This window comes from Saccoglossus kowalevskii, chromosome 14 (genome assembly GCF_978046115.1).
Source record: "Saccoglossus kowalevskii chromosome 14, keSacKowa6.1, whole genome shotgun sequence".
NCBI classification, from domain to species: Eukaryota; Metazoa; Hemichordata; class Enteropneusta; family Harrimaniidae; genus Saccoglossus; species Saccoglossus kowalevskii.
Genome location: NC_140654.1, coordinates 15868379 through 15894923, shown reverse-complemented (window position 1 = coordinate 15894923; position 26545 = coordinate 15868379). Strand labels below are relative to the sequence as shown.

General features: G+C 36.7%; 1 protein-coding gene across 1 annotated transcript; it reads left to right on the top strand.

The window, feature by feature from the left end:
• The first annotated feature begins 7650 nt into the window (after nucleotides 1–7650).
• Nucleotides 7651–25462, top strand: LOC100375996 (QRFP-like peptide receptor). Its single transcript, XM_006825434.2, has 2 exons — nucleotides 7651–7715; nucleotides 24355–25462. Exon 2 carries the CDS (start codon nucleotides 24371–24373, stop codon nucleotides 25460–25462), a length of 1092 nt encoding a protein of 363 aa, XP_006825497.1. The 5' UTR covers nucleotides 7651–7715; nucleotides 24355–24370.
• Nucleotides 25463–26545: the final 1083 nt, after the last annotated feature.

Here is a 26545-nt window from a genome sequence, read left to right as displayed (position 1 = left end):
GCTGAGACAAGATAATCAAAAGTAGACAGTTTAAATGAGGAAAAAATGAAGTAATTTTTTTCTAAGAACAAAATATACAGATTATCGCTATCAGCTGCTTCGCCTACTTCAATGAAAAGTGCAATCTAAAATTTTTCAAGCATCATCATGGAAACGTGCCCAGACTGTAAACACTTTGAAAAGCCTCGAGATGGTTTTCATGAAGAGATTTGTTCATCTTTACATTTCATTTTGATATTCGCAGGCAAATCAACATTCATCCGAACATAAGAGACGTTTTCACAATCAATGTTTTCAAATGAATGCAGCAGAAAGTATAGATACACAAGATATTATGTTGACTATTGCTAAAATATGATGTCCGTGTTACTTTTAATTAATTTTTCTTCTTATTCTGTATGACTCACGATAGCAAGTAAATGTGCACGAACACATGTCAATATTAATAATAATTATACTTTGGTGCATGTGTTCAGTTTTCAAAAGCCAGAGGCGTCAGTAAACGATGGCCGTAAGTGTGCTTACTAACCCGTTCTGCAATAACAATTCAAGATTTTCCTGTCTTGGAATTTCTCTAACTTAATGCAAGTGGTCGCTATGGGTGCCATGTCATATATGGCTATATGATAGCTGCAGGATGACACGCTAAATTAACGAGCTAGTTAAAAGAAGTTTTACTACTGTAACACAAGAGCAGATTGCAAGCGAACAAATTGCTGTCACGTTTTGCATCCATGCGAATCTGATGACTAGAGTGAATTACATCGAATGACGCAACTGTATATAATTGAGTCGTATTGCATCGCGCTAGCCGTATATACTACTTCAGACAGAGGGAGACTTCGATAATACACGGATATAGTGACTTGCGCATACACGAAGCCTTAAAGTAGCGGTAAAAGTGGAAGACTTGTATGCCGCGGATCTTTTTAATATGTATCTCACAACTTATACCACGAGACAGGTAAGATCTGATTCTCATGCCATTTGAGTGCCACGTCAAGTGAAATCGTTGTTCGTTTCCGAATACTTGCTAACTGTTTGTTGCAGCTTCCGCGTCTCAGATAGTGCTGGCAATAACGTAACATGGAAAGCGTATTAAATATAGCAACGTAATCATCAATAATACAATATTACAGTGTCACTATCACCGTTGATAACGACGACAAATCAAACATGGCGCTCCTCATTTACGATTTACATTTAATCCTACGTCAATATTCATTCGAGATTACCTAAAGCGACGGAATTAAATATCACTCCGTCATAAATCAGTTTTATCTGCTGACGTCAAGCCGAAAAAAAAGTTATTATAGGATTGCTCAACTGATCAATGAATGTCACGAGCTGAACTTCACGAAAATATAAGATGCTTACAATTCATACATATACGTTTTAAATTGAGATTATATCAGATGAGTTCTTTCCAATCGCGCCTATATATATACACTATACACGGATCATGTATAGTGTATTGTCTGTTTCTACTTCACCTCTCGGGAATTGTATTTGATTGTAGATTTCGATAAAGGTTTTCTGTTTCTAAATTAGCTAGACATGTTCACATAATTGATGTGATAGTATTTAATCTAACTTGATAGTATTATTATGTGCTAAGTCTAATAGTGCATAGCATAGCATAGCATAGCATAGCATAGCATAGCATAGCATAGCATAGCATAGCATAGCATAACATAGCGTAGCGTAGCGTAGCGTAGCAAAGCGTAGTAAAGCGTAGCAAAGCATATCATAGCATAGCATAGCATAGCATATAGCATAGCATAGCATAGCATAGCATAACATAGCATGGCATAGCATGGCATAGCATAGCATAGCATAGCATAGCATAGCATGGCATAGCATAGCATAGCATGGCATAGCATAGCATAGCATAGCATAGCATAGCATAGCACAGCATAGCACAGCATAGCACGGCATAGCATAACATAGCATAGCATAGCACAGCATAGCACAGCATAGCATAGCATAGCATAGCATAGCATAGCATAACATAGCGTAGCGTAGCGTAGCGTAGCGTAGCAAAGCGTAGTAAAGCGTAGCAAAGCATAGCATAGCATAGCATAGCATAGCATATAGCATAGCATAGCATAGCATAGCATAGCATAGCATAACATAGCATAGCATAGCATAGCATGGCATAGCATGGCATAGCATAGCATAGCATAGCATAGCACGGCATAGCACAGCATAGCACGGCATAGCATGGCATAGCATGGCATAACATATAGCATAGCATAGCATAACATATAGCATAGCATAGCATAGCATAGCATAGCATAGCATAGCATAGCATAGCATAGCATAGCATAGCATAGCATAGCATAACATAACATAACATAACATAGCATGGCATAGCATGGCATAGCATAGCATGGCATAGCATGGCATAGCATAGCATGGCATAGCATGGCATAGCATAGCATAGCATGGCATAGCATGGCATAGCATGGCATAGCATGGCATAGCATGGCATAGCATGGCATAGCATAGCATAGCATAGCATAGCATAGCATAGCATAGCATAGCATGGCATAGCATGGCATATAGCATAGCATGGCATAGCATAGCATAGCATAGCATATAGCATAGCATATAGCATAGCATAGCATAGCATAGCATAGCATAGCATAGCATAGCATGGCATAGCATGGCATAGCATGGCATAGCATAGCATAGCATAGCATAGCATAGCATAGCATGGCATAGCATGGCATAGCATGGCATAGCATGGCATAGCATGGCATAGCATGGCATAGCATGGCATAGCATGGCATAGCATGGCATAGCATGGCATAGCATGGCATAGCATGGCATAGCATGGCATAGCATGGCATAGCATGGCATAGCATGGCATAGCATGGCATAGCATGGCATAGCATGGCATAGCATGGCATAGCATAGCATAGCATAGCATGGCATAGCATGGCATAGCATGGCATAGCATGGCATAGCATGGCATAGCATGGCATAGCATGGCATATAGCATAGCATAGCATAGCATAGCATATAGCATAGCATATAGCATAGCATAGCATAGCATAGCATAGCATAGCATAGCATAACATAGCATGGCATAGCATGGCATAGCATGGCATAGCATGGCATAGCATGGCATAGCATGGCATAGCATGGCATAGCATGGCATAGCATGGCATAGCATGGCATAGCATGGCATAGCATGGCATAGCATGGCATAGCATGGCATAGCATGGCATAGCATGGCATAGCATGGCATAGCATGGCATAGCATGGCATAGCATGGCATAGCATGGCATAGCATGGCATAGCATGGCATAGCATGGCATAGCATGGCATAGCATGGCATAGCATAGCATAGCATAGCATAGCATAGCATAGCATAGCATAGCATAGCATAGCATAGCATGGCATGGCATGGCATGGCATGGCATGGCATGGCATGGCATGGCATGGCATGGCATGGCATGGCATGGCATGGCATGGCATGGCATGGCATGGCATGGCATGGCATGGCATGGCATGGCATGGCATAGCATAGCATAGCATAGCATAGCATAGCATAGCATAGCATAGCATAGCATAGCATAGCATAGCATAGCATAGCATAGCATAGCATAGCATAGCATGGCATAGCATGGCATGGCATAGCATGGCACAGCATAGCACAGCATAGCACATCACTTCACGGCACGGCACGGCACGGCATAGCATGGCATGGCAGCTGCACACAATATCATGACATCTTTTTCTCATTCCCATTGACAACACATTTAATTTACTGAGCAGTATCAGTGAGTAGACAATTTCATTATATTAGATTATATGTAGATTATAAGCTGCATTGACAAAAGACGCCGGGCAGCGCGTGCGATTATGAAACATTGTTTTTTTCCTACTAACGATGTTCAGTACACGATTTCAAAAGAAATGTGATCTGTCGTATTGATTAATGCATTGTTGCTTTCAGTATTTCATTTTGGATCGTCTTTAGTTTGGCATATATCAATATTTATATCTGTGTATTGTAATTAGCGGATATCTTATAAATATCTAATGATCTATGATATAATATTCAGGGTAAAGTAACTGTTAATTGCTCCGAGTCATGTGTGCATAACATATGAACATTACGAGTTATAAATCTGATATAATGCAGTAGTGAGAAACATATTACTAAAGAGCCTAATAAAGCTAATATCATGTTCCACGAAACTTTGAATATTCTATTTATTACATTTATGAATGTGGTATTTAGCGAATTAGCGTTCAACTAACATTATAATGGTCATCTGTGTGTGCAAACAAGAACACTAAAACTATCGGTAAATAGAAACAACATTCAGTTCGGTCATATTCCCCTGAAATAATTCACAAAAATAAATTGTCTTGTCAGCTATGTTTTGACATTACACCAGTTGGTGATGCCAAGTCTTAAATTGCGTGCGAAGACATGATCCGATTTACTGGTCAGAGGGTGCGACATGGGAAAATAAAACGTGGCATTACGCCACCAACACTGTATGATACATGTGATAATTATTCTGAAAGTAGTCCGGTACCTTATCACACACATGTACTAATATGGAATTTATTATATGTTTATTATCAAAGTGTAACGTCGCACATGGCTGTTAACCTGTTAAATGAGCCGAAGCCTGTGCGGGGAGTCGCGAGTCCAAGATAACGCCAAAGGAGTTAAAGATTTATCGACTACATGATTGTACCACGTGACTAAGTTTGAAGCAACATTCTGTGAGGTCAAAACACAAGTTGGTACCGCGGACGGTGTATATTACAACTGAATGCCAATATCTCGAGTCTTCAGGTTTAGAAACTCAGAAATTACTGTATTTATTAGAGATTGATCAATATGTAAAAAAAATGCATTCAAACTAGATGTATTTATTTAAAAGATATTAAAACGTATCGAGTCATAATGGTCGGTGAACCGGCGACGAATGCCAGAACAGAAATGGATATGGAAACCTGAAATTCTCGGCACACAAATGGACACACCACAGTAAATCTATCAGTACCTTTGAACGATATAAGTGTTGTTTTTTGTTGTTGTTGTTTACGCCACATTTTGTTCACGTTTGAAAAGTTTACTAGCTTGAAAGTAGTCAGGTACCATATCACTCACATGTGCTGATATATGATTCGAGAAACACATATACCCAGGGTGCGACTTCACACCTAGGTCATATGTATTGGCGCACAGTACGCTTTGAGTTATTCATCCGTTGTAGTCGACCACTACGAATTTACGAATTGCAACCCTCTCGATGTTTTGACCAGACTATACAAAACTTGGCAGTCACGAAGAATAAAATGAAAAACCAATCACCTAATTATCTGAACATGGAAGTCAGGTGAATACGCATTTCTTTTTCATTGTGAGCGAGTCTCGTGCGTGGTATGTAATATTATATGACTATGTAAGTGTGCCAGGAGGAAATTACATTAAAGTAAAGAACTCTTAGAAAAAATTAAATGAATGATAACACGTTATTTCCTATTAGTGTGATAAACCCATATATATACGAAAGAAAACACGTTAATGCAATTTCACTAACACGAAATTACATTCTCAACGTTTTAATCTTGAGGCGATACGCCGGCTACATGTTCCGTTAATGCCGGGCGTGGGCACGTTTTTTGTACGTTACATGACGGAAAATCATAATTCAGTTGGATATGTGACACAATCACCTCGTTCCAAAATCAATTCGTTCCAAGTCACATCGCCATAGGTAAATACGTATCACAACATTTTGCGAGCATGCTTGTCTTAGAAAATTCAAATAAAGAGTAGATTTAGATACAGTTGCAGGATCGACATGAGTGCACCAATAGAACTCTGTCTACGACGTTTTTTTTTCTGCATAAGAGACGATAGACATTTTAATCGCAGGATGTTGTACCTGCAGTTGATCCTTAGTAATATATGTCACTCATTCCGCCTCAATGAACATACAATGTATTCAGCGACGTAACTATATATGCTAATTTAAATCGCCACCTACGTAACTCCCTTGGCAATTGTAAATTAGAATAATTTAAATAAACAGAGCTTAAAAGCATAGCAACCGTCTCACCACATGTAAGTTTTTTTTTTATTCCTAGCAACCCCAGTAGTATAGTACCATTGGATTTAAGAGCAATTATCATTATTACCTCACATGCTGTCGTCAATGTGATAGATTCAACATTAGTGGCCTTTTTATTGCCAACATTGTACGATCGAACGTGTTCGAACATTTCTCGCTAAATAACAAGAAATCGTTTTTTTGACATGGGTGTAAATTTTATCATAGAGCAATAATTCTACACCTGTCACCGATAGTCATAAGTTACAGCTTACTGATATTTTCAGATTTTGCGTGGGAGTCGTCACCCTCGCATGTGGCAAACGGCCGTGGCGTATCGCTGTTTACAAACATGCGTCTAACCATGAGCCTTTGCCTTAGCACGAGTTGTTACTGTCGCATGAGTTGTTACTGTCGCATGAGTTGTTACTGTCGCTTAAGACTCGATTCGGTCTTTGCTACCATTGCACTATGCTTCTTCGCATAATGCAGCGCTCTTGCAATAACCTCAGAATTATTATTATTTATACTACAAAAGGTTCATTTTATTTCACAGCAACAATTATATTGTACTAATACACTTTTTTCATGTTTTTATTTTCTAAATATACTACTGTAAGCAATATTCATTTTAGATATGTTTTATGTTTGTCCGAGTGAATAAAAATACATATACACAATGAAATGTAAATACATAACCATGTTTAGAACAATTTACAAATTCGAATCTTTAAGAGTTATTATTGATTTCGTTAATTTGTTGCACTTTGTTCGAGTTAGTGATAATAGTAGTAACGTCAAAATAAAACCAAAACAAATAATGTATACCCAAGTGCACTGACATAATAGGGATTTTAGTGAATGTCAAACAACCGACAAATACAATATAACCCCACAATGCAACCACAATGCAATGCAACCACAGGGCGACACAGGACGACACTTGAACATTGAACAGTGGAGTAAGAGATAAATAAACACACAATTAATTCACTTCCACATACAGACAAATGCACGCATAAACAATACATTACGTTTCGATGACTGAAATTAACATAACTATCATGAAATATATCATAATTCCAATATCTTACTTGGACGTGTTGAGGGGAACGGATAGCTGGCAACAACAACAACAACAACAACAACAACGCTACACTGTAATGTTGCTTGAATTGCGTGTACTATACCACGAACGTCAAAGCGCTTTCTCAGGTAGCACCCTCAGCGGTCGTTTAGAATATATGTTTATACTATATGTTTCACATATTATATCCAAATCAACGGCAGTTGTTTTCAAATTTGGAATGAGAGGATGATGTTTACGGCCTACAGAAAAAAAAAAAATTCAACTTAGGAGTGTTTTGAGCCTCTACTGACATAAATGATTCGTATTTGATAAATGAAAAAAAAGATCATTATATAACATAGAGTTAACCCTATAAAAAAAGCCACCTCAGTCATAGTCGACGTTGAAGCCAATCAAAGCATATTTACGGCAGTCACCATGGCGACTGCTCATATATTACTACTTTCTGATTCGAACCACGCTCATATGCGAGAAAGATACACTGGTGCTGAAGGAGTTGCTATATACGTTTCTACTTTGATTTGCCGTATCAATTGGTGAGTACGAAGTCGAATTAATTGATGGGTGTGGCTTCAAAAATATTGTTTTCGTTTTTCATTTCTGAGTTGTATTCAAGCTCAATACTTCGTTTTCGGAATCATCTAAAAGATCCCGGGATTTTTAACACATTACAAAGGCCTATTTATGAATGTATTTGAGCGAGTGTATCGATGCTGTGTTCGGTCTAGTCTGTCTTGTAGACTAATCCAATCCTCTTACGCAGTTCATTTGCAGTCTGGGTAACAAATGAGTGTTCTAATATCACATGTGTTTGGAATATGTAGTGAGGTTTAACCGGGGTGGTGTAAGTGTGTTCTACACCTGCAATGAATGCTACGTGCATCAGATAAGGGAAAACAAAACTGAAAAATGCGAAGTATAAAACAAAATGCCATGGCAACAAAATGCACATTGCGTTTGTTACGATAGCTTTATCAGTACGAGGCACCTCAGATAGACAGGCACCATTAAGAGCACGGAACATTTCACATTATTCATACCTAAGCGTTATCTAATAAAACATTCTTGTGATCTTCGATATACATTTTTTTAATTAAAATGCCGTGTTTTCACATTTAATCAAAAATCAGCGATACACAAATAGTGAGTACCACCTACCGAGTCAGTGCATACAAGTACATTTTCAGAGCATTCTGCCATGCAGTTTGTATGCGTAAATATATCATTGAGTCCATTCTCGGAAGCTTAGTTTTTTAAAAAAATACGTTGCTCGTCGTGCGTTGAATCGTAATTCGTCATATATTATACTCTATTCATAATTGAACGGTTTCGAAATCACAAGTCATGATTTAAACGTTGTATTGCTACGTGCCTTTTTGCAAAGCTCTCGTGGTTTGTTATCGATATAGGCGATTATGCACAGAAATAGCTAAACTATTCGTAACACGACTTGCTTCAGGGAATTATCCTATTGTTGATGAAGAGTTTCTCTACAGTTCGCCAAAAAAAACACATTGTAGACAATACTATGCTACATGCTGACTGATGACTGGCGGCCTCCATGTTGTAGTTAATAATTGCCTACATTGTTACGAGTGTGGAAACTTTTATTGGATGTATATGTTGAATAAGAAATAAGTAGACATCCAGTTTTACATGTTACGTTTTTTTTGCACGAATATGCCCGTTGGCATATCACTATATTTAATTGTATTCAAACATCTCCGACGAAATATCACGTAGTGGTAAAATCATGCGTGCACATACTTTTTCCCCAAACTTACCCGAACATTTTCCCCAAAACCTTTAGTCAACACAACACTTTAATATGGGCAATTAATTGATCGATCATTATTCGATTGACTGATTGCCGACATACATACTTTAATATTTTAAATAATTCCACAAGTAACTTTGTTATTCTATATTATTACAATTGTGGATAAAACTGGTTTATGCATGTGTAAATGTTTTGCATATAACTATGAATGTCGTATATTATGTCAATCACCATTGCAAAGAAACTATAACAGTGTTATTGAATGGGACGTAACACTAATACGAAATATTTGTGCAGTTGCGTCACTGTATGGGCATGGCGAACAGTGTAACTGACTGCACAATTACAATTGACAAACATTTTTCATTGTGTACCTTCCTAAACATATTAGATAATACGCACCACCTTGCCTGTATTAGTGTAATTTACACCTTACATTAGTGTATAAAGTTGAAAACATATAACCAATCATAAATCTGTGAACAAAAGTCGTATAGGGATAGTTAAATGTCAACACAAACGACGGACAATAATTAAAATGAATGATCTCAGTTATTGGTGAGAATAGGTGGATCTAACAGTAAAATTGCAAGTCTGAAACAAGTGAGCAACACGTTACACGAATTTGTTGGTAGCTCATTCCATTTTACGTCAGGGCCACGAATAATGAATAACAACAGTCTAACTCCTATAAGTGCAGTTGTGATGGAAACACGGTTAGACTCGTTACTTTTAATGTACAACGAAATTGAAGTGTTTTTTTGCATCATAGAAACTTCACGTGTACTTTATAGTTGATCTATTTAAGGCAAACAGATGATTTGTTCATTTGCCGCACTACGGCAGCTTAAACCACCCGTAGTGATATTGTACTGGTAGTTAAGTACGACGTCCATTAATATTACTGTTTTGTAATGGAGACAGTATCTAACAGTTGAATTAAATGAGTGAAGCAACTGCATGTTGTAATGTTTCGGAAATTGTCACTGGTGCCGTCATTGCGTCGATAAACCGGGATGGCGATGCCGAGGCATGTGATGCAGAGAGTAATGTATTCGGCTCATAGTTGGAAGAATGTGACATACAATGCTTTTCGTTTACATCTGAACATTGTAATATATATATATATATATATTCAAAATAAAATGCATTGACTCTGGTAATACAATGAAACATCCACGTGCAGGTGATCGAAACATATTTGCAACAGAAATTGTAATATATGATGTGGTTTTTCTTGCTATGTTTCAGAAAAGAAAAACCAATTAGAATATATCTTCTGAATATCGTCTATTTAATTATGAGTATTATAAAGGAGACTTTGTATTGGCATTTAATGACATTATCATTCATATTGTTTCAGTGAAACATTGTAATATTCTTAGGCCCTATGCTGCCAAAGTTTGTATTGTCTCTGATCCTTTCAATAGTGTTCCGGAAAGGAGCATTTTTTACTCAGCAGGCAAAAAACTCACTTAGTAACCATATTTATATATATGTATAGTTCAGTGGACCAATGTCGAATAATGTATAACACTTTCGCAGAATTTAACATGATTGGACTTTATATAAATTACAATTGAAATTGATATTGATACTTTTAAAACACAGCAACCACCGCCGGCAGCGTTCTCAGAAATAGTACACAATTATGGCACCATTTACCAACGCCTGTTGTAAGTGAGTCAGAAACCATTTTCAGGTGAATTTATTAACGTATCATAATCCAATATATCTATTACTTCTACTTATGCCTTTTTCGCGGTATATACATGTGTGATACAGAGTGGTAATAACAGAAGAATAGTTGTAATAAGCACATAAGATAATAGGACATACCTTATTATTGCCTCAATTTTGAGGAATGAGAGAAACGTGTCTCTCGTTTACTTCGTTCAAATGTACCGACTCAAATTGAAGATAAAATTAAATTCTGGTGCAACAGCACGATGGGATTTACGGTAATATGACATTATGATACCCAATAAAACTGTCATGCGCTCGGTTTCTCAAAGTATCGTGATTATTGCAATGAATGAGCATTCTTATAACAATAAAGTTGTCATGGCTACAAATGTTCGCTGTTAGTCCTTCATAATATTTTTTAATGTCATTTATCAAATTTAGAATTTAGTAATGACATTGTGAAAAAAGAAACAATGAATCAAGAACATTTTTTTGTTCAATCTTTCTTTTACTGAACGTGTATTGTAACAATCATTCATACTGACAGGCTAATTAATTGCCATCCGCATCAAGTCTCATTTACTGTACAACAAATTGACTCCATTTAGGAATAATTAACGGTTGGCTCGAAAGCACGGCACAGTTGGAGGCGTGTTCTATTCAGAATGTGTCAACAACTTATCACAAGACTGGTTACAGGCCAGTTGAGCGAGACTAACCATGTTGTAAACTCGGTGTGGTTCGTAATCAGTATTGTGTAGGTTGTTGACACATTCTGAATAGGCCACGCCTCCAACTGTGCCGTGCTTTCGGGCAACCGTTAATTATTCGTAAATGGAGTAGTAGTTGTAGTTTTTTTTGATTTATTCTAGTGATATCGGTAAAATAAAAGTAAGTCTTTGGCGAAATGTGAAAGAGTAATTAATATTGTTCAAGCAAGTATTTTTTATAGATTTTATTTTTCATTCATTAAGTCTGTGTTTTCGAGGTTAAAACATCTGGGCTCACTATTGCCTTCATCCCTTGTCTATTTCTTAAACTAGATACCAGCCGATACCCCCCCCCCCCCGCTCATAGAGACTGCGTACAGTTGATCATAGTTCCTGGGCTCCCTGTGGTCAAATATGAGTCATATCAGGGTAGTATATAAACTGTGGCGACAATGTACTATAATTTTAACACACATAACAACAAACCAAAAAGTTGCTCTCCGCTCTAATGATGGACAGCAACAGGATGCTTCGCGGGTTGGGAAATTTGTGTTAACGGCTCACAGCGAGTTTTAAGTTTATTTTTGAAAAAAACAAAAACACTGAGTAGTCATTATATTATATATTGCTATCCTTTATCCGATGTCAACACCGTTTCCAATAAGAAGGGTCGTACGTCTCGGTTCTTCTATGTTTTGAATGAATGACAGGTTTTCTAATCACGAACTACAGAGTATTGTCTTAGATTAAGAAGAAACCTCAAGTACAGTCATTTAATGATGGACTGTTTCCTTACCGATCATGGGGTTCTGGATCAACACGTGGTCAAATTCAGCTTTCTCAGCAACGAACCAGCATAGAAAATAGAATACTTGAGCAACATCTTACGATTCTCCAATGGTGAACACATTGAATATTCCACCCATCACAATAATATGCACACATGGCATGGTGGCCGACACCATTCGATGAACCTGTCCAGTGTAATGCGCAGATATCAATGTTGTGAAATCACGCTAGACACCCGGTTTCCAGCTGTTTACCCATACTCGTATTCTGTGGTTCACAACAGCTAACTATGTGTACTATGAACGTCTCTTGCCAATTAGCAACATACGCTGCCTCGAGTCATATCAACAGTGGCACTGGAGTCTCATACGCCTATTTGCCTTGTAACTCCCGGCATGAAAATCAGATTTTATGTCACATCCAGTCACACCGACGTTTGAGGTCATTTACCAGGTATTCTCAAACGATGGATAGATCAGAAATGATTTACCAGATCCTGGCTGGTCATCAGTGTGATACCTTTATATGTTAACAATATTGCCACTTGTCGCCTGTCATTTAAGATTGTATTTGCAATAGCTATGGCTCCCGCTGATGCCCGTATACACAAAGTAGATCGACAATGCATGGATTGACAAACTCACGGCTGCAGTTTGGCAATTTGGGACGTTGCAATCAGAGACCCAATTAATATGGACAATTTTATCTTCAATCCACTAGACTGCCACTTAATAATCCAATCATTGAAACAGGTGAAGATCATATGTCATGATGACCTTTACCCTATATTTGTGATGGCGTGATTAACAAGATAATTTAATCACCTGGGACTGCCGCCGTGATTACCGACCCCCATCGAAGATGAGGCATTTCCTCATCACTCATAGACGAGCCTGATGATAATAATAATAATAATCAACTTCCCTGTTATCATTCGCAACGTCTCGTGAGATAAACAGCACTGACACGTCAATATTAGCTGCTTCTGCAAGTCGGATACACAAGTCGGGTATTGTGAGCAATATTCGACATTATCAAATAATGTGTTAGATAATAAGAGTTGGTTAATTACACTTTGCTAGACGACTCATAACACTGACAACAGCTCTCCTCGTCGTGGAGTTTATCCTAAAATCCAAACGTATTACAAATATGTATAATCCTGAATTATTATTATCTTGACTGACGTCACGACAATATTGATAGCGTGTATATGCTATAAGATACGCTGATTTGTTATTTTTAATATGCAGATTCAGATTCCCCAATAATTATTTATTTATTTCACTGTATATATAATATCATTATTTACGTTGATGCCCGGCATAGTGTAACGCAGGTATGTGGAAACAAATTATATCTTTGTATGTGTATATTCAACGTTTATAACAAAAATGTGCGTACAAAGAAACCGGTGTTCTCATAGTCATTTTGATAACGAAGATGAACTGTTTTTTTCATTACTGCGTGTCATTTTTTTCCCTTATAAGCTATGCATGATAAGGAGCGTTGGTCCACGTAAGAACTGAATATTCATATTGATATTTCAGTGTTCTCTCTGTGAAACGAAGTGTATGACTGAACATACACACATTGTTAGAGTTTTTTACATATCTCCGTGGAGAGAATGCCACAAAGAAATGAGCGCTACTGTTTATTTCCCCCGTGGCAAGCACGTAATCATGAAGTCTAACGACTGTCAATATCTGGATGTCACCTAAATGTTTGCATGAATGCACGGTATGAACACACATAATGTGGCACGAAGACGTAATCAAGTGTGACATTCGCGAAATAGAAAAAAAATATCACCAAACAATTTATATAAAAAGAACAGTAAAATTGCACATATGTACTTATGTTGTCGTACTCCGTCATGCCTGTTACTATGATAACCTATTCAAAATACACTGATTACAAAGTTTACATCATGTTCATCACATGACGACGATTTTGATAACATATTGTACGCGACGATACGTGACCGTATAACACTTCCGTTAGATTAGTCTGTGACGTCAAAATAAACTCGCTGATTCTCTGGCGTTGTTATTATGCGTTAGCATACAACGTTGTTAGGAAATAGTCTCCTGATGAAATATCTGGTAGGACTGCATTCATATCCTGGATATATAATCAAGTGATCGGGTAATCCACTTGATAGGGGAAAAAGTCATCTACAACCAGGGCGCTGAATGTTAAGCCACGTATGATTCATGACCACTGTTTATTATCACTGTCGTCTTGCAAAGCTGCAACGGTAAAGGCACTTCAGTTGTATCTCATTTGTGCTATTCCCAAATAATTGTTATTATGCCTATTATCTCTCTCAATTACTATGTATGTATGAATTATTTAATGTAACCTCATTTTCATTGGTCGAGCTCAGGAATATAATTTTTGATTGTGTTGATAATTTTATAAAATCAATTCCTAACTCCTTCCCAAACAATTATCGATCACATTGCTAACTGAATTACATTGGCCTCCCGTGATACCTTTTCAATAATTTACTTAAAAAAATATCCAATGTAAATGCATGTGTATGCATCGTAGTCTGTTGTCTAAATATTGACACAATTGTTCAGCGGTATTTTTGAGTTGCTTTCCCACCCACGTGAGTTGAGATTAGACTGTCGAGAGACAGGGTAGTGTCGCCCTACAGTTTTATGCATGTTTTGCATTTCCCGTAAAGAGTGATTACATACATTTTAGAAATTCCTTTGCAAACGCAGAATGATTTTATCAGGTGTATCATTCTTACGTTTATAGCTATAAAGTACTATAGGTCTCAGGAATGACTATGACATGAGAACACTTCATGACACTACATACAAGATCAAAATCCGTCAAACGAGACCTAAACATGAATTACCCTATTATTTATCATGGTAGATATAAGTGAGTTATTCGCGAAGTTAGACTTGAATAAACGAGTGAACTAATGTGCACACTTTTCGAGCGGCAACTCAAACACGAATGAATTATTCTGATATTGTTTCGTGTGTTTCAATAAAATATCATTTATCAATTATTCAAATCATATCTCATCATATCTCATACAAATCTTCATTGGTATCCTAAGCCGGGAAGCGTGCGTGACTTTGAAATCATTTGTGAGGATGTTTGAAAATACAGTACATCGTGGCAAAATTCATATATCAGAGCAGTTGTTAAGAATCTATTTTAATGCGATCCACGAAACGCGTTGCTGGAGATTGTCCGTTGATCGCATTACAGTTTTAGTATCTTATATGGAGGCCTGTAGATTGGGTCTTATGTGAACTGGTAAACCTGACTTACAGTATGTGTAATTGCCACACAGTTTACAACAAAATCCCAGAGAAATTTTTACTGATATATAACTGATAAATATTTTATATAAAAAATCTGTAACCAGTGTTTTTAAACCTATATATATATATATATAATAAATAGAAAGTTAAATGTTCTAGAAATGATATGGGATTCGGAATAGACTTCTGTAACATCACTGAAAAGAAGTGTGTTACTCTTTGCACTGTTTGCCTGTATATAGTAGTTTCATAATACAAAACTACAAAGACGCAATATATTAATTAATAATATTAAGTGTTGATTTGTGTCAAGTCATGTCATGCTGTGCTATTTTATCTCATATGGCAGTCCACATTTTGACATGAAGACAATGCCCATGCTCATTCTGGAATCCAATGTTTATTAACATATATATGTACTGAAATGTATGTAATGCACACAACAAACATTATGTAACGTACATTTCAAAGGTCAAGGTAAATAAAACCTATCGATTTTAGGAACAAAAATGATAATACGCTGCTAAATATGCATGTCGATTATGATAGCAAATTACCATGAAACAAATAGATTGTTATTTTTAATATATGCTTTACAGACGCAATGCTGCGCAAGGTACACTTAGCCGCTGACTAATGTATTTCCCATCCTTTGTTAAGGACATTACGTATATTCATTGCTCAATGTTAGCATATGAAGAGTGGACTGGACTTTTTGGGTTCGTTTGTTCCAGGATCGGATTCTGAATATTGTCATTTGGGGTAAATACCCTAACAAGCCTTGCCTTAGTTTTTTTTTATATTTTCTTTCTCATGCAAATTTATTGTGCAAAATAGAGAAATCGATTTCAGAGAAGTGAAATGCATATTTTAGCGGCATTATAACATGTACTGCTATTTTCACGAATATATTACATCAAGTATGTTTATGTGATATGACATGCAACATATTAAAAATCTATTGTAATGGATACAAATAATTTAATTTTAATTTCAGCTTTTGTCGTCGAAAAAAATAGACAGTACTTAAAAAATCTTGTTTCAATGATCCGATCTGACATTTGGGTTGCAGCATCTCTGTACCAATGGAATATAGAGAAACTGAATGCAATCGGTCACGTGGTTTTGTTGCCGTCGTGGTTTGAATATGAAGATAAAGAGCTCTCATTTAGAGATGTGACATGTGCGATATACCATGAGTTGAATTCAACATTAACAGAAAAAAACAAAAAACATTTGGCTACAAATGTGTGAGATTTGGATTTCTGTGACGTTGTTCAATGCTTTAATACGCCTGTAGCTGTTTTTGGATTAACATGACAATGTATCTCCTGTATTTGATATCATAAGTCGTCTCAATTTATTTAATTAATATAAGGCCAGAGGCCACGTGTCGCCAAAAGCCGACACCGATAAATGCTCACTGTTTCCGTGTAATGATTCTTGTCTAGCTGCGTAACCTAGATACAAATTCAGACAATCGAGTCAAGTCAAGTCAAGTCAAGCGAATAGTTAATTTGCGGTATCACAGTTTCACAATATCAGACGTTGTATTGATGCGGGTAGACATCATGTACTTATGTACCGACATTATTAACAGAATAATGTTATTTTTTTGTCACAACAAAATATGTCATTTATTCTCACGTTTTTGTGGCAATCATTGTTTATGAGTTGTCGTTAAGCGTGTTTTATTAGATTTTTGTTTTTGTTCACAACAGGATTTCCGTAAATGTACTGCAATTGTCGCCAATCGTGCAATCATGTGTAAGTACTGAAAAACAGTTGCGGGTTACCTGCTGAATGTTCATCTCTGCGTTAAAACCTCTAAATGAAAAGGGGGTAAACATTTGGTAAAACGTCTCCGAAAATATGCCTTGTTTTTAAAACAGTTGCCAGATACATATAATAATAACGGGGCGTCGTCGGCGCTCCACGAAGTGGTCCGGACCGAGCTAGTGCGGATACCACGGACTGGAATGTGCACGAAAGAGAAGGAACTGTGCGTAAACATTCCAAAACTTCCTTAGTGTACGTGTACGCAAAGAAAGACAATCTCGGTTACAGGGCTTGTACACTTGTTGAATTCTTTCCCAGCGGCAACAAAGGTGTGAACTAGGTCAGTTACGAGAAAAGAAAAAAAAGATGGTTTTCACCCTATTGTAGATAAAAAGACGAACCAAGCTGTGGGAACTGGCCTCTAGATTAGTTTATTGGCGGATTTGACAGCCCTGGTTGGTCATGCTAACATGTTAATAGCAGGATTCGTTAGAAGGACTCGTCAACAAATACGTCCCCGAAAATATGTCCAGTATGATTCACAAATTTGATATATGACGTTCCCGACAATTTTAAAACTACAAATGTGTCTCGAAGTAAATAAATTGAAAGATACCGCGACAAATGTTATGTTCCTAAAAATATTCCCGCAGTAAAATTAATAGTGATCGACAACATTACGTAAAAGGAAAATGTATGTGTGTCCGTGTTCAAGACCTTTACTATATCAGCCTGTAATAACGTAATGCATGATGTTAGCCTACGAAAGTACCACCTTCGGTTGAAATGATAACAGCTGTGTACCAAGTAAACAACTGGGCGGACCATGCACATTACATTTCCCATGAGACACTGGTGCTATTTAGGGGATAGCGGATCCGCACTTTAAGTATAGTAATATACTATATAGTGTACACATTGACAAACGGAATCTTACAAAGGTTACCAAGTTATAAATTAAAAAAAAAAATAAACAAGGCAAACTCGCTGAGCCATTGTATGTATAAATTATCTTAGAAGTGTTTGCTATATTTATCACGCTTTTCGTTGGCGTGTGTTCTAACAATTGTCTACTATGTAACACCGATTTTTAAGCTACAGCTGGAATAATTAGGAAAACAAAAACTTCACAGTTTGTTTGCTCTACATTTCTATATCATTGACCAAGAATCACACTAGAGATAAAAAGAAGCAGTTCACCTCTCTCGGAAAACGACGGCAAGTTGTCTACATTTTTTTTGATAAACTTTTAAGATAATATCTAGATCCATTAAGCGTTATCGCAAAACAAATGTATCTAACACGATTTTCTAAATTAAGAAGTACTTTCAGTCGATCAAAACTTGGGCTAGTTTAAATGAAAGTTTAAATTGCATATTAGGAAAATCTCACTGCGAGTATACTCTATGCATTCACCTGACATAGATAGAATAAAACTAGATCTCTCATTTAGTTTTGGCAATGCATTTTGATGTCTGAACAACCTGTATTTTTTTTATATTTTAGTTCATACTTTGTTGCATGACAAATGAATGTCAGCTATATTTGATCGTAGGGCACTTGGATTCAATGTCAAAATAAACCTGTTTTGTTTTGACAAAAATGGCAGTTTCACTCAGTTCTCCAATTAGTATACAATGGAAATCGTGAAAATCTAACAAACTGGTTTCGCCGGCTTGAGAATACAAAATTATATTGACAAAAACACCATAAAGTAACATTACGAAATCGTAGAACGAGCGATTAATGTACATATACACGCTGTCGCCTTATATATTGACATTACCTACATTAACTTGGTAACACATGCATTGGCCAATCTCAAATCTAAACAACGTATGCATAATGAGGTTATACATGTTGTAACGCATATCTGAATTTTGCAATTTAATTACTCAAAATAAAGAAGACAAAAAAGGTTGATTAGTATGCTGAGGCAGAGAGCCACTTATATTATGCGGAGGTTGTGATTACATTTGCCAGACATTCCGAACTCACCCTAATGAAGTGAGCTGACGTTTCAGTTCATAGAGGTAGCAATTGAAAGCATTCGGAAAGTAAACACACACTTATGTGGTACAACCACGCACTCACTAATCAGGAACAGCGGTCGATGTCAATCTTATTTTAGTTTAAATAAACTGTTTATATCACTAAACCGAACCTGAAAATGAGAGCCTGTTCATCACCTCCACTAAATGTTCGATAAATGATAGTATCGCATGTGTGCACACACACCTTCTTTCGGTTTCAACGTAAAGCGTCAATAATTAAAAAGTTTTGATTATATTAAAACATCTTTGACTTTTTTAACTTGGAGATTCGCCCGCAAAACTAGACACTATATTGATTAACAAACTAGTGTAATTAAATTACATTTGTTATGTAACTTGATAGTTCAATGAATTACTTGTGGAACCGTACAAGGGAAGAGAAGTGCGTAAATGATGTACGAAATGCAGTAGAGATCATTATTTAGGCGTTTAAGATTTCGTTATCAATAATCAGTTCTCCTTTTAATTTCCATACCCAAAAATGAAATAACCTGACTACCAATATTCTGTAAATGAACAATATTGGGCTTGTAGTTTAAACATTCAATAGTGTTGATTCACAGTCAGTCGTTTGTCAGTTCTGATTAGATTACATAAGTGCATTATTATTTCAGGATATAGATGTGCGTAGTCAGCATTTTACTTCCGTTTGCAGATAATTTCACAACGTAAAGCAAATCAGCTAAGTACAATACTGTGATAGGTTTTGTAACATTTCAATCGTATTGATTGCTTGGAATAACATGCTCGCAATGCTAATACCACCACGTACATATTATATTACAAATAATTAAAAACATTTGTGCTTTGAACAAACACTTTCAGTGTAATGTCCGTATCGTTGAAATGCTATGTCAGTATTAAATTCGCGTTATGAATTATAATATGATGCCAATTTGAATAGTCTGTCACGTGATGCAGACGTAACCAAGATCTTAGACAACAGGAAAGGCATGATAACCTCCATAGGGGCTGGCTAATCTAATCTAATCCTTTGAAATTCGATAAGGACTGTTAGGAGATATTTAAAGTGTCACTTTCAGAAATGGCTATGACAGCTCATACATACACTAACTTCTTTAATTAGCTCAGTGGTTAAAAAAACAAACAAACAAACAGGCAGACTTAACAGAGTTATAAATTTCTGTAATAATTGTCTTTGTCGTAAAACTGACAAATGAAGAAAATGTACTTTTTTCATTTCCAAGGGTATGATTCTCCTATTGTATATTATTATACATCTGTAACGCCATAAGTTACAGCGTGCCGTAATGTTGCGGTACTGCACTGGGTATTTTCATCCTACCATATTAGGAAACGCAAATTCCAAATATGGAACGATTACGTGCGTAAGCTTCCTCTAATAATAAAAACAAACATGGCTACCCCCAGGCTTTGTCCAGAACCCACACAATAAATAAAATAAAATGTGGATTTCGGCATTCCCATGATGGTGATGGTGTATTCCTTGGTGGTGTAGATGTATAATAATAAGGTTATTACGAGAATACTGCAACGTATGCACTCAGACAGTTCGCTTCGGTCGATACTCCGCTGTACTGTCCTTGTAGTATCCTTGTAATAACCTCATAGTAAAATAAATGTTCTGAACTAACGATGTTTCTTTAAAATAATATTAAGGTGGGTCAATTTTAAAGTACGTTATTATATTATATTCCACATGCAATAATAAAATACTGTCTGATAATAGACAAAAAGTTTCATGTACATACACGATTGTATGTATGAATGTTTCTGTAAACCAAAAAATCTGTTTCGCAAAAATTTAGCCAGGCACGGTTGCACAATGATACGTATAGCCTATGTAGCACAACACTCTGTGAATAAACTTGAACTAGTCCGTTGGGATATTTTTCCCATTTTGTATAAACTAATGAATTTTAAGAAATCAGGTAGTAAAATCATTCCGAATAATTCAATCATCCAACTAAAAGAAATTATACTATCCCAAACGTGTTAACGTGGAACGTATGGTCATGTAGATGCAGGCAAAGAAAATACAATCTAACAATGTAACGAGTGACTGCGTTACAATAATGAAAATGTGTACCATACGAGTATTAGATAAATTTCTTCGAAATTGCCTCTGGAATTAAAAATAGAAAACAGTTTACTTTTTTTTTAATTTTACGTGAGTGGCCTGTTGGATTATTTATACACGGTGATGCTTTAATCATTCCGAACTTCGAATGATAAGGCATTGCATCTATGCAGCAGCAGCAGCTGGAGGCATGGTGCGTTATTTGAGCAAATATTAATATTAATTGAAAAGATTTAAAAGAATATCGCTGAAGTAATATTATCTAGTTTATGATGTACAGCGAACAGTGTGAATAAAATATACGCAATGAGAATATTGAATAGTTGTTCCCAGGCGTGATCTTGATAAATGACATTTTAGTGGATGGTTGAGAACAAACCGTCTGGGTAAATTTGTTGTAAATATAGTATCCAACAAAATAGAATTGACAAGCATATATTCCAAATACCGAGGCACACATATGGAAACTAGTTAAGAAGTGTTTTCCAGACCGACCGCATTGCGGTAACGATGATATTGAATTCGACGACGCTGTATATAATATAAAATGTGTGCACAGTCGGAATCCTTCACCGATGACGCGTACGATAAAACGCCGGCATATGACTACCTATCAAAACTGAAATGCTGATCAAATAAATACCCAGACTACTTTTTGCACAAATACTTTGATATTATACAAACGTATAAAGAATTTAACTTGGCCTAATATTCGAACCATCCAATCAAATTGTGTCCCACAGCCCCAGGAAAAATCAAATATTAAAATAGTTTAGCAACAAAATACTTAATTAACCATATTTATTTTTCTAAAGTAAAAATACGCATGTATATGTTATTCGATGAACGGCATCTCAAATTACGCAACTCAGACTCAATATGACCTAAAACCAGGAATCGTTGCCACTAAGTTAAAAGTGACGAGTTATAAAGTAACACCGATATTGTGGACACGTGGGTATACTTCATCAACTGATTTCCTATTCATTACAATTTCTATACGAGTTGTATTTCTATACGTCTTATATTTGAGCCATATATGATATCGCCAAGAGATTTATTGTTATTGAATTGGAATAAATGAACAAACCAGTCACTAACATGTCTGTTTATAATGCTGGTATGTAATCAACAACTTGATATATGTCACTGATACATGGGTTATATATTACTCGCCAAATCTGACATATATTTAAACGAAAAATATTATTGCGTTCGTAAATTGCGTATCATAGAGATGTAAAAGAGTGTCGACAATGCGTAGATACACCAGTTACGCAACTCCATGTGTTTATATATTCAATATAGCAGTGAAAACATACCAATAATATATTATTGCAATTGAACGAGTTGAAGTAATAATTTGTGTAGTACCTTGTTAAATGTTCAAATATAGCTTAAATGGCAACAATTCCGCGTGTCTGTGCGGGTGTTATACAGCAACACAAATACAAAAAAACACAACGAAATACGTCTTATTAGTGTTTTCGCTGCAGCTCTGTGCCAATTATTGTAAATCGCTTGTTCTAGGGCTTATTTTGTTTTACTTCTGAAACGCCCAGAGGGGGTCGGTACAGTAAGGTTTTGTAATTTCCGATTGAAATATTTTTTTTCTCATCGTTATTGATCAGGAAATAAAGGACGAGTCCAATAATTATGTTATAACAGGACAATTATGGGGATTCGTGCTAGGATGAGCGAGACGCACACGCACCTGTTATCAAATACTGACAATTTGAATATATTTAAATGTATTTGTATGTATATGTATTGTTTAGTTCTTCTTCAGCACATAAACGTTGCACTACTGGTTCGTTCTACTAATTGCGTGATTTATTGATGAATATGTTTGTCACTTTGTAAGGCCTGCTTATCGCAATTGAGAACGGCCACCCATAGAACTCACACTGGACAGGAGGTCTTTCACTGCTGGTATGGGGTAGACAAGTCAATAGTACTGGAAATGAAATACACACACGCCAAAATATCGAGTTAAAGCTCCTGGCTACCTCTCAAAATAAAAAAAAATACAATGAATAAAGTCACTAAAATAGGGGATTGCGTAGGGAAGTTTGCATTGGTGATAACTCACAGTCCCAGGATGTATTATTGGACGACAGTCAGTGGCTTCTGCAACACAACAACGGAGAAATACAGGAGTCTTGCTTGCAGAGGAACGCCTGAGATCGCAGAGCTGTTCATACAATTCTCACAGAATGATAGTTGTAGCCTGTATCACTTGTCAAACAATGTCGTAGCAGAACACACAGGAAAGCAAGTTGAAATGACGGACACCAAGTTGGAATGATCGACCCCAAACTGTCCTGAGTCTGTCCAATTTATAGGCAGTGACACCACTTGGGTTTCCACATAAGCCAATCAGGATGTAATCTTGCTAGCAGCTGTGTCACGTAGGCAACTCAGTAGATCATAAACATCCTTTGTTATTCAAATAACAGCACACCTGGTAGATTCCAATTCTCCACACTTCCATTTGCAGGTTTTGAGGTAACATGACAAAAACATGAAATGAACGATGCTGACAAGTCCAACAAATTAGAATTATTTCTCCTTGCGGCCTGTGGTTCTCTAATACATAATCAGTTATCTACGCTGTGATTATAATATCGCCTTTATATGTGACGTGCAAGTCAATTGGAGTAGAGAGTAGGACCTCTTGTACCTTCATAAATGAAAACATAATTGTACATTGCGAGATTGTTGTAATTTCGTTGATTGGTCAATTGAACAATTGTTGAAGGTTGACCTCTATACGAACAAATCAGTGTTTTGTAGCAGCCCTGTAAATTTCGATGTGCGTAGCCGACTACTGCACATGCGCAATACACCGTCCTTAGTGAGTTTCTATCTATTCTAGCCAAACGTTGCGGTAATTCGTTTGTATCACCGGGCCACTTACCCGTCACGTTCCTCTTGTTGGTTCGTATGCACTTAAAAGATATATTTCAACTGGGACATTTCATTACATTCTGATTTCATTGTTCATTTCAATTCACAGATCTGATCAGATAACGATGGACGAAGACTCGGAATCCTACGACTATTACGGGCTTTATGAAAGGGCAGCCAAGTGGAACACTCCGCCAACTATAACAATAACGTTCGGGGTGTTGTTCATAATATTAATAATTGCCGGAAACATTTGGGTTATCGTCGCCGTATTTCGCCAGCCGAAACTCAGAGGCTCAGCGACCAATGTGTTCATCGTCTCATTGTCCGTGTCGGACTTCATGGTAGCTATATTTTTCATCCCTTACCACGTGGCATATTTTGCATACGGGATTCCGATCTCCGACGATGCATTATGTAAGATATTAGGATACCTGCACTGGGCTGCGCAGTGTGGAACGACGTTTTCGCTTATCTGTATTGGAGTGGATCGCTATCGCGCTATCGTGCAGCCGATGAAACCTAAGCTAACGATTAAACATGCGCTGATCGGCTGCACTCTTGTTTGGGTGTGCGCCCTTGGGTACTCGTCGTTCAAACTGGCTGTGAACGGCGTATTGACGTGGAACGAGACGCTGGTCCTAGAGCATGGTAACGAAACAGTTGTTGAGTATGTAACTGTGTATCAATGTCATGTTATATACGATGAAATTGATTACTGGTTTAGATTGGCCGATTTGATCGTGATGTATGTCTTACCTCTTTTTATATTAACAGTTCTGTATTCGATAATGGTGTTTTCTTTGTGGTTCAGTAAGTCACCTTCAAATTCCGGCACCCGCAGGAAAAAGAGAGCCGTAAAAATGCTAAGTTTTGTAGTTTTACAATTTGCACTAACCTGGTTGCCGAATCATGTTTTGCAATTCTATTTTAGCTGGGCAGAAACATTCCCTAAAAGTGAGTTCCTCTTCTCCTCGGCACCGGCCAATTTAGCTATTTTCGTCTTTCTCTGCAATAGTTGGATAAACCCTATACTGTATGCTTATTTCAATGAAAATTTTCGCAAAGAGTTCAGGAAATTATTCCCGTGTTTCTACAAGTGTCGCAAGAATTCAATTGAACCTGAAGATACGGCGACTACCATGGACGATTCTGCTAACCTGCCAAGAACAGGGAACCGCGGCAAGGTGCAGGTATCCACAATAGGGAATCGATAATTCATATAGAAGATTCATAATGTGTCATCCGTGGTGTCAGATTAATAAACGAGTGTAGTAATTTTTAATATATATATTAATCAAAATTTCAAACAATTATCAGTTTTAGTATGGACACACATTACATGGTTTTGTGTCATACGTATACCAAATCGTTGCGATCAATTGAATTATACGTTTCCAGACTGCCCATTTTTGTATTTCTAGTTAACCCACGCGTTGTATGTCCCAGTAATGATCTACGAAGAGTATCAATCATGGATGTGACGTAACTCGAGGCAGTAACTTGATGTCTAGCTTTGATGACACAAACTCGAAACCGAATCGTGAATACAATGACGCTATTTAGAATCGATTTTGACGGAAATTGCTCAGAAAATTAATCATTAATTCATCATTTCGTCATGTTTTTTTAGGAAATGTATTAGTTTCATTATGAAACATATAAAGAGTGGTGAAAGTGGAACAATTGAAAGAACGTAAATATGGAAGAGTTTTAAAGAAAATCTACGATCTCAGATCAGATAAATATTCTTTTTAATACGGTTTTGAAAACCTCATTCCTATCATATACAACTATTTGTGTTCTGAACATTTCATTGTGGACTTGTGTGATGATGCTTAATTTCGTGAATCATGTTAAACATGAAAGTAAAAATTGTATTTTTCAGAGAAACTAACTGTTATTTGTTCAAATGAGGGATTTAATTTTTCGAGAAAAAAATCAACACTTGGGCAAAGAAGAAAAAAAATATGCATTACTCATAATGCATAATCATGGCTAATTGCTCAAAAATGTCATAATCTGAAAATAATCTCTTTCGAAGGATCGGCGATACCACTATTGTCACACAAAGAGTATTGAAGGTAATCACATTGTTGAACATGTGTAAGCATGCATGTTCTGATTGAGAATCGGCAATTCCAATGAGACGATCGAGGAAAAAGAAAACTATTGCGTCCATGATTGGACAATCTAATTACAGTATTCCCCTCATGGTTATTGGCGTCATTCAATACTATTGACTTCCAAAATTGCCTGAGAATAAGTCAATTCATTGGCTCCACGCACTGAAAGAAGTA